The 10,603-nt window shown below is 42.0% G+C and overlaps 1 protein-coding gene across 2 annotated transcripts; it reads right to left on the bottom strand.

The window, feature by feature from the left end:
• Positions 1-4,691: 4,691 nt before the first annotated feature.
• Positions 4,692-10,030, bottom strand: dkga (2,5-diketo-D-gluconic acid reductase A). 2 transcript variants are annotated; one of them, XM_014134947.3, is made up of 8 exons: positions 9,878-10,030; positions 9,501-9,612; positions 8,726-8,826; positions 7,879-7,965; positions 6,727-6,874; positions 6,499-6,578; positions 6,218-6,311; positions 4,692-5,400 (listed from the first exon to the last, which is right to left on the bottom strand). In XM_014134947.3, exons 2-8 carry the CDS (start codon positions 9,610-9,612, stop codon positions 4,994-4,996), a joined length of 1,029 nt encoding a protein of 342 aa, XP_013990422.1. In that variant the 5' UTR covers positions 9,878-10,030; the 3' UTR covers positions 4,692-4,993. The 2 variants fall into 2 exon arrangements, with proteins under 2 accessions (XP_013990422.1, NP_001133885.1); NM_001140413.1 differs by having other exon boundaries at positions 6,218-6,578; positions 9,878-9,940.
• Positions 10,031-10,603: the final 573 nt, after the last annotated feature.

Genomic DNA, 10,603 nt, shown 5'->3' with positions numbered 1-10,603 from the left:
GGAAGCTAAATATTTTAAGCAGATGTTTTCTATTCGGTCTCATTCTCACCCTCAATGATGATTACTTTAAGGAATTATTTTCAAATAATACAAAAAATTAAAAATTAAAAAACGCACAAAAAGATCAGCGTGAAGGCCAAATTACAGAGGAAGAACTTTTTGAGGCTATTAAATCCTTTGTCTGGAATAACCTCAGGGCTTGATGGCAAATCAGGAGAGGTATATCAAGCCTTTTTTTATATTCTCAAAGCTTAATCATTAGCTTGTTTTACTACTCCTATAGAAATGGTAGTCTGTCATGTACTCAGCAGGAAGGTCTGATTGCACTATTATTAAAACAAGACCCAGATGGCAAATATAAAGATCCAGTCTATCTAAAAAACTGGAGGCCCCTTACACTTCAATGTTGTGATGCAAAAATTCTAGCGAAATGCATAGCACTCAGAATTATAAAGGTTTTACCAAGTATTGTTCATCCTGATCAGACCGTTTTTTACATGGACGATACATTGGAGATAATATACGACAACTACTAGAAATAATAGAACAGCATGAAACATCTAAGAAGTCAGGCTTGGTATTTATAGCGGATTTTGAAAAGGCCTTTGATAAATTAAGACTGGATTTTATTTATAAATGCCTGGATATTTTCTATTTCGGTGAGTCTCTTATTCAATGGGTAAAACTAATGTATAGCAACCCTAGAAGTTGTAAAATAGTCAATAGCGGGTTCTTCTCAGAGAGTTTTGAACTGTCGGAGTTAAACAAGGGTGTCCACACTCATCATATCTATTCATTATGGCCATCTAAATATTAGCTATTAAAACCTCTACGGGACCAGTGTCCCCCCCTGTGGGACGGTTGCGCTAACGTAGGCTAATGTGATTAGCATTAGGTTGTAAGTAACAAAAAAAATTCAGAGGACATAGACATATATGATATGAGCAGAAAGCTTAAATCCTTGTTAATCTAACTGCACTGTCCAATTTACAGTAGCTGTTACAGTGAAATAATACCATGCTATTGTTTCAGGAGAGTGCACAATTATGAACTTGAAAATGTATTGATAAACCAATTAGGAACATTTGGGCAGTCTTGATACAACATTTTGAACAGATATGATTCATTGGATCAGTCTAAAACGTTGCACATACACTGCTGCCATCTAGTGGCCAAAATGTAAATTGCGCCTGGGCTGAAATAATGCATTACGGCCTTCCTCTTGCGTTTCAAAATGATGGTACAAAAAAAAAATGTTTTCTTTGTGTTATCTTTTACCAGATCTAATGTGTTATATTCTTCTACATTCATTTTGCATTTCCACAAACTTAAGTGTTTCCATTGAAATGGTATCAAGAATATGCATATCCTTGCTTCAGGTCCTGAGCTACGGGCGAAAATTGAAAAAAAGGGTCGGATCCTAAAGAGGTATTAAAATCAGATCAAATAACAACATTAGAGGATTAGAAACCCAAGGCATAAAAACAAAGGTATCCATGTATTTAGTCCTCAAGCGAGATCCCTGCAATGTTTCATTGAAGATCTAGTTAACTTTTCTGGTCTCTCTGAACTTCAACCTAATTATGATGTGTACCATATTATGTATTGGATCTTTAGAAAATACAACTTTTACATTACCCTGCAGTTTACCTATAAAATGGGCTGATGGTGAAGTAGACATAATTAGATATTCATATAGCAAAATATATAAATGAGCTCTCCACAATGAATTTCATTAGAAAAATTGAAAAATAGACAAGATCCTGCAACCATGGAGAGATAAATAACGGTCTGTTTATGGAAAAATTACACTGATTATCTCCTTAGTCATATCTCAATTTACTTATGGCGCCTCCTACTCCTTATGATTTGTTTTTCAAAATTTATGAGGAAAAAAGATTTAGCTTTATCTGGAACGCTAAGCCAGACAACATAAAGCGTGCCTATCTATATAGTGAATATGAACTGGATGGTGTGAGATTAAATATAAAAGCACTAAACCTCTCTTTAAAAGCTTCACTTATACAAAAGTTTTACTTGAACCCAAAATGGTTCTCAAGTAGATTACTAAGAAAAGCTCATCCATTGTTTAAAAATGGCCTTTTTGCCTTTGTGTAGATTGCCATGTCTCATTTTTGATTAATTAGAACAAATATTACAACAAATATTATGGTTGAACTCAAATGTGGTGGTTGAAAATAGACCTGTATTTAAGGAAAATATGTTTGAAAAGGGTATTTTGTTTTAAATGATATTGTACATTGGAATGGTAGAGTTACAGTACCAGTCAAAAGTTTGGACACCTACTCATTCAAGGTTTTTCTTAATTTTTGTAATATTTTCTACATTGTAGAATAATAGTGAAGACATCTAAACTTTGACTGGTACTGTATGTCTTTCATGAAGTTATCAGATTTGTATGGGAAGGTCTGCTCAATCCAAGATTACAACCAATTAATTTACAAAAAAATGCCCCGAAAATGGAGGCAAGTGGCAGCAGGAGGAGGTAGGGAACTGGTCTGTCTGCCCAATATAAAGGATTAAAACTGGCAGAGGAATAAAAATTGCGAAAATAGAAAGTATACCGGTTTCATTTGAGGACCAGGATGTTGCCAGCTGTGCCATACAGACTGCAAAATAGCTGAGAATAGGTGTTTGATGTACTGATTCCATGGCACAGGGTGTATGAGTTGATATATAAAATGACGCAAGATTCAAGACTGTGCTTTTCAGCAAAAATGATTGTACAGATTTCTTTGGGGGTGGGGAGTGGAGGGAGTTTTTTGGGGGTGGTCTTGGATGGTCGAGGGACAGCTCTCGGGGAACTGTAGGGGGATCTTGGATGGTTGGTGGCCTGGCGGTTGGGAGATGGGCCGGTGGCCAATAGGTCGCTGATTCGGGTCCCCGATTTGACTTGGTGGGAGATCTGTCGACGTGCCCTTGGGTGGGTCGCTCTGCATGGGAGTCTGCTTGATAACTGAACGTAAATGTTGATTGGCTTCACTGCAGGTATATTGAATGTTTTAATATTCAATAAAAAAATACCAAATAAAACACAGACACACATTGACTTGAGCCACACCTGATCAAATCTGGTGCAGTGTGTCTGCTGATAGTCTGGACTATGGGCCCTGTATGCATGCTGCATTGAGAGCTGAACATACAAAGACATATCCACCACCCACCTCGTGCTGTGCATATTTCATGTGTTTTAATAATTAAAAAGCCTATTGAAAGATTCAAGGGTACATCAGCATGTGTGTGCATGAAACTGCAGACAGAGATGCTCTTTAAACATAGGGTCATCCAACAAGATGAGGACAGCTGATAGATACACAGTAGCCCACCACAGAAATATAACACCAACCACACATGGCTGCTGTCACACTAACCTGAAGACCACTGAGCTGGGGAAAACAAGGTGTTTAGGGCCTAGATTCAATCAGATCAAGTGTTAACTGACAATAGCGATGCGGATGTTTTGGCGGTGTAGGAGGTGGAACTGCGTTGAAGACGTCAAATCATTGTCACTAAGCCACACCCGCCCAACTCACAGAAGTTCAGAACGAGATAATTACGCTCAAATTGAAAAATCATTCAACTAAATAATGAGGATTTCTATCAGCCTAATGGACGTGTAGATTACATCTCACATTCCACTGTTTGAACTTGTAAACAAGGCTGCATGGGATTTCTGTTAATGCTGCTCTATGCAGGCAATGTCTGCTTTACTGTAGGTATAATTCCAGGAGTCACTTGTGGATTTGACAACTCTAATGTAGTTCCACCTCCGACATGCCAAAACAATGCGGATATTGGTTAAAGTGGATCTGATTGAATCGAGCCTTTAGTCTGAGGCACACTGAAACAGGCTAAACTCAGTCCCTTGGTGAGACGGTAGTTTTACTGGATGTCATAGTCCATGGTACTCACTGTACTCTACCCAGTGTGGGTTTCCCCATAGGGGAATACATGTGATCTTGTACCTGACCTTTAACCCCAGGCTGTGGGTACCCTCCCTGTGAGTTGCAGCAGCTGCGATAGTGGCAGTCTGGGGGAATCCTCATGGTCATTAGAGCATCTGTCTCTTGTACAGTATCAATGCCTCATTACCACGGTTACAAGAGATGGAGAAAATCAAAACGTAATACCCCTGCTCCTGCCCCCCAGCTGGCACCCACCCCCAATCTTCTAGCGTATCATCTAATTGCCCCTCACTGCTACCCCCACCCCAAATCTGCCTCTGACCCTTCCTGTTTGCATATATCCACACCCTTGAGTGAACAGCCGGTCAGCTAGCTCTGTCAGGGAACATCAGAGGACTCCATCATGATCTACTTCCCTAGTGAAACTGTTCCCACTGTTCCCCAGACAGGCCTACCCACATCTTCCAGCCTAGTAATCCTCAAACAAACACACACAACATCAGCATACTGCAAACAAAGGTCCACCACAGACCACCTCAAACACAGACATTTCCATCTTTTGAGTAAAATTAACAGAAATAAATATTTTCTCCTTGTCTGAAGGGATGTCATGAAAGAGTACAGGAAGAGGATTTTTACAAAAATATCAATAACTATTGTGCGTATTGTAAATTAAACAAGCTGCTTTAGGTCAATATCTTATTTTACATAAAAGCCCTTTCCATACACATAGAGACATAATGACGCTAATAATGACAATCTTAATTATATGGGTACAGGGTAACATTTATCACACGTTGACACTATTTTTTAAAATAAAAGTAAAAGGCTGTAAATCTGTGTGCCTTGTCATAGTTCATGCTGTCATTCCCCCTCATGCCCCTCCCATCTGTCATTTTCAGTTTCAGCCCCCCATGCCTTCTTTTCCCACCACATTTCCTTCTACTCCTGCCATCCTCTAACTTCCCACCATCATCTATACACACATTTATTCACACATTTACATGTTCTTCCTCCAGTACCCCATCTATACTTCCCTCTAACCCAGATGCTCTGGTCCATCTTCTCTAGTTCCTGTACTCGTCTCCACAATCGCCGATGAGGCTCATGAGGTCACGCGAGCGCTGCAGCACGCCGTCGATGGTGCGCAGGTCTTGCGCCGTGAGCTCCAACTCTGGGCTGCAGCTGTGCAGGCTGTCCTTGATGTGTTCCGCCCCAGCAACGCCGAGACGACAGCCCACGATGACTCCAGCCACTGCTGGCCGGTCCAGAATGTAGCGGGTTGCTACGTTGGCAATGGAGCAGCTGTGGCCCTGGGCAACACTGTCCAAGACAACAAGCAGCTCCTGGAACAAACCCCATCGTCCCCAGCCATCAATCACCTTCTTGTATTTACTGAGGGAGGCAGTGTTGAGCTCCACCCTGCTTGTAGGCTCCGCCTTCCCCAGATAGCGCTCTGAGAGTAGACCACCGGCTGAGAAATAGAGGGGGGACCGAGCGACGGAGGTTTAAAAATATGGAGGAGGGAGGGGTTGGATACAGAAAGAGAGACAGAGACAGGGTAAAGATGAGGAAGAGAGGGGATAGGGTGAAGAGGGGAGCAGAGAAATAGCAGAGACACATCGTGAGTTTGGACTCCATCTTAGATTGGCACCATTTTATATCCCTACACCCCACATGGCAAGAGTCAATCTGGAAAGGATTTCTAAAATCGCAAACACTATATTAAATAACATTAATTTCAGTAATACTAATAACCATAATGCATCAAAGCAAAGCATGCAGTATCTCACAGATATTTTTCCCAATATATCTGGCGAGAGTACGTTATGTTTTTCATTACGGACATATGCGAGAGAGTCAGTCATTTCCGGGCATTATCAGATCAGAATATCAAGTGGTCCATGACTAGAAGGAGCGCTTATGGGTCTGTCTAAAGTTATGTGATTTACGATGTGATTTGATTTCCGATATAATATCGTAAATCACATAACTTGCAAAAAACAGACCATAACCGGTCACTAAGGTTGCAACCGTAACTGTGAGCTAGCCTGGTGTAGATCTATAGGTCAGATGGGTAGGCTAAACCCCATACAGACCTGGGCCAGGCTAACTGGGACCTAATCCAACCCTTCACCACTGACTCTCTCAGTGCAGTGACATGAATGCTAGTGCTTCTTCATCCTCTTAAATGGCTAACCCCAATGATCTAGAGCAGCCAAATAGCAGCAGTAGGAGTAGAGCAGTGGCCGTGATGACTTAATCCCATATGACCTCAGACCGGTCCTCACCCAGAGTTCCATAGGTGAGGAGCTGGATGCCGTGAGACAGGCAGACCGCCTCCATCTTAGCAGCGGGCCGTTGGTCAATCAGAGAGTACTGCACCTGGAAGGAAACATCACTGGACACTAATACTGGACATACTGAACGCTGACGCAGACTAATGTACTGAACATGCACAGATTTCACAATACTCTATAAGGCACAAGGATATTGCCTCCCATTAAGCTAGTGAGAAAGCGAGAGAAAGATGGGGCAAACAAATGAGGGAATGAGGGAGCAGGCACTGTACCTGGTTACTGGAGATTCTGATCCCTTTGTTTGTGATCTCCTCAAGCCTCTGAGTGTCAAAGTTGGTGAGGGCCAGCTCTCCTGAAGAGTAAGAAAATAAGGAGTACATCTAAACTAGACAAACAGCCACAGCTCATCAACAAGTACACAAGGTACATGGCTGAACTGTGAATCTTAAAAAAGAGCTTGTGTGCATGGGAATAGTAAATGGTTATATAAGATGACCTACGTATGAGTCCATCCTGCTGCAGGTCAGACAGGTGCCCCAGGGCTTGCAGGTATCTATTATCGCTGTAGTCCCACCAGTGGAACTGCACACAGTCCAGAGAATCCACCTGCATACGGGCCATGGAACGCTGCAGCGCCTTCTCCACAACCTAGTGACGAGACATATTAAAGATGTCTACACCAGGCGTGAGTTATCTTACCCTGTTATGGCTGGTGAGGGTGCAGGCTTTTGTTGCAGCCAAGTGACATAGCTGAACCAGAACAGACACCTCAGAATAGAATCAGATAAGGGGAGTCTCACAGAGCTGAACCAGAACAGACACCTCAGAATAGAATCAGATAAGGGGAGTCTCACAGAGCTGAACCAGAACAGACACCTCAGAATAGAATCAGATAAGGGGAGTCTCACAGAGCTGAACCAGAACAGACACCTCAGAATAGAATCAGATAAGGGGAGTCTCACAGAGCTGAACCAGAACAGACACCTCAGAATAGAATCAGATAAGGGGAGTCTCACAGAGCTGAACCAGAACAGACACCTCAGAATAGAATCAGATAAGGGAGTCTCACAGAGCTGAACCAGAACAGACACCTCAGAATAGAATCAGATAAGGGGAGTCTCACAGAGCTGAACCAGAACAGACACCTCAGAATAGAATCAGATAAGGGGAGTCTCACAGAGCTGAACCAGAACAGACACCTCAGAATATAATCAGATAAGGGGAGTCTCACAGAGCTGAACCAGAACAGACACCTCAGAATAGAATCAGATAAGGGGAGTCTCACAGAGCTGAACCAGAACAGACACCTCAGAATAGAATCAGATAAGGGGAGTCTCACAGAGCTGAACCAGAACAGACACCTCAGAATAGAATCAGATAAGGGGAGTCTCACAGAGCTGAACCAGAACAGACACCTCAGAATAGAATCAGATAAGGGAGTCTCACAGAGCTGAACCAGAACAGACACCTCAGAATAGAATCAGATAAGGGAGTCTCTCACATAGCTGAAAGTTGTCCTGATACACTGCCCTCAAGCAGTTCTAATTGTTAATTGGTGGGTGTGATATTCAGTATTTAGCTTTCAGATTTTAATAGATGGTGGACAACTTGCAGGATGATTTTTCCCACACTAGTCTGTATTAAAGACTCACCTTGCGGTCCATTGGTCCAGGTCGTGGCACCCATTTGGTCAAACCCTGCAGGGGTGGTGCAGCATCACAGCTGGGTTTCGATTTCAGCTAGAAAACAGAATGCTACAATTATATTCCGTGCCATCTGTGAAAAGACACTGAAATGTATTCACAAAATGTACTCAGTCTGGTTGTGTACCACACTTTATATAGTAACACCCTCAGTCCACATAATCCCCTCAAAGATCTCAGACACTTTTCAGTCAGACGTGAGAGACCATATAAATCTCTCCGTTTCACACGTGAGAGCAGAGCAGATGTGTCTAGTTACAGACAGGTGATTCAACCTCAGAGAGGTTGGGAAGCATTTTCGGAGGACATTATTCCATGTGTCAAAACACATCCAAGTCAAAATCGTGTGAGATGCAGCGTGCCTGGGCACCGACAAGGTCTGAAATCCAAAGGAATCAATAAATGAAGATGCAAATAAAGTCTTCATATTAAAACCAATGTTAATGGTGAAGAAACAAAAGTGGGGGTGCAAGAGTGCATCTAACAATGTTTGTATGACTAAGGCTTGATGTGTAAGGGCTTTTTCATGTGTGTGTATAAGTGAGAGTGAGAGAATTTACTGATCTTCCATACACCATCTCTCCCCTGATTCTTGAGAGCGAGACTGAGCAGCCCAACCGTCGAATAGCAACTGTGCTACATTAGCTCCCTCCTGTGCCAATTCAGGGGTACTGCTCCACTTGCACACAGATCTGAGATCAATGTTCATACAATCTACAATATGTACATACACTTTCAATCCAACAGGTTCATAATCTGGAGTTTGTGTGGTGTAGGTCACAACAACAATTCATACCTGGCTGTTGAAGTGTCCGAAAATCTCCTCCGCTGGTCCATAGATATCTGCCATGTCAAAAGTTGTTAGGCCAGCATCAATATAAGCTTGCATTGCCTGCACTGGAACAGGAAAAGGGGGTTTGATATTAACTGTTAGGGAAATACATTTGTGGGTAAAAAATGCTATAATAGGCAGCATCATCATAAAACAAAAGTAATTATATAGTACCCATTTTTCCATTGATACTGTATGGAACTGATAGGCTATAGCCAGCAGCCTACTACCCTGCATCTCACTCCTGGCTTACTTCTGAAGCTAAGTAGGGTTGGTCCTGGTCAGACCCTGGATGGGAGACCAGATGCTGCTGGAAGTGGTGTTGGAGGGCCAGTAGGAGGCACCCTTTCCTCTGGTAAAAAAAAAACATCCCAATGCCCCAGGGCAGTGATTGGGAGCATTGCCCTGAGTAGGGTGCTGTCTTTTGGATGGGAAGTTAAACGGGTGTCCTGACTCTGTGGTCATTAAAGATCCCATGGCACTTATTGTAAGAATAGGGGTGTTAACCCTGGTGTCCTGGCTAAATTCCCAATCTGGCCCTCATACAGTCACCTAATCATCCCCCGTTTACAATTGGCTCAATCATCCTGTGACTGTTCCCCAGGTTGTTGCTGTAAACAGAATTTGTTCTCAGTTAAATAAACTGGATAAAATATTGTGTGGGGCACTCACTCATGTAAGACATTAGCTAGACACAAATTTGATTTTGGAGTGAACTTTTACCCTACTTTCAGTTTACCTGCTTTGGGATGATCCACCGGACCGTGAGCACCTGATACCTGCCACATGCCGTTCAGGATGCGGCAGATCTCCAAGCCCCCTGCCAGCCGAACTTTGGGCACTTGAGCCATCTTAAGAAATGCAGGACAGTAAACAGACTGCATTCCATTCTAAATTAAACCACTATCTAGATCAAATGCTTTTCAACATTTCGGGTTGTGTACTTATCTGTTGAACTGACATCATAACTAATACAGAAAGTAGCTGGTTCATTTAAACTCGACATTCATCGTACGGTTGTTGATATTTCCAGCAACTTAGCTGTTATCAAAGTTAACTCCTTCGACGAAATATATAACTGGGGTATGCAACATTTTGGACAAAAATATTATTTACCTTTCTTAGCGATGTAGTTACTGTGTAGATGGTTTACACAAGACAGCCTCGGAGTGTGTTTAGCTAACTACTGCTAACTGTAATAAAAAAAAAACATTACAAAACATGTTATGCAGTTTATGCAAGACTCTGTCGGTTCTTCGATGAGGTTCAACCGCGGTTGGCATCCAATAAATGTTGCATTACCGCCACCTACTAGACTGGAGTATAACTCCCTTAAATTTTGCTTAAAAAAATAAAATATATATATATATACAGTGAGGGAAAAAAGTATTTGATCCCCTGCTGATTTTGTACGTTTGCCCACTGACAAAGAAATGATCAGTCTATAATTTTAATGGTAGGTTTATTTGAACAGTGAGAGACAGAATAACAACAAAAATGTTATAAATTGACTTGCATTTTAATGAGGGATTGTGGAGGCCAGGTCATCTGATGCAGCACTCCATTACTCTCCTTCTTGGTCAAATAGCCCTTACACAGCCTGGAGGTGTGTTTTGGGTCATTATCCTGTTGAAAAACAGGCATAATGTCAGAAAAAAACATACTACTACAAGATATAGGCTAGGCCAACAAAAACACTAACTGCTCGACAGTTGAATACAGTATAGGTATCTTACCTTTTCATTATTCATCACTAGTTAACAGAAATTCTCCCCATAGGTTATCTGTACTGTACATTCAAGAGTGTGCAAAGCTGTCATCAAGGCAAAGGGTGGCTACTTT

This window comes from Salmo salar, chromosome 13 (assembly GCF_965601325.2).
Source record: "Salmo salar chromosome 13, fSalSal1, whole genome shotgun sequence".
Lineage (NCBI taxonomy): Eukaryota > Metazoa > Chordata > Actinopteri > Salmoniformes > Salmonidae > Salmo > Salmo salar.
Note: the sequence above shows the minus strand (reverse complement) of the source record. Positions and strands in the feature narration are given on the sequence as shown.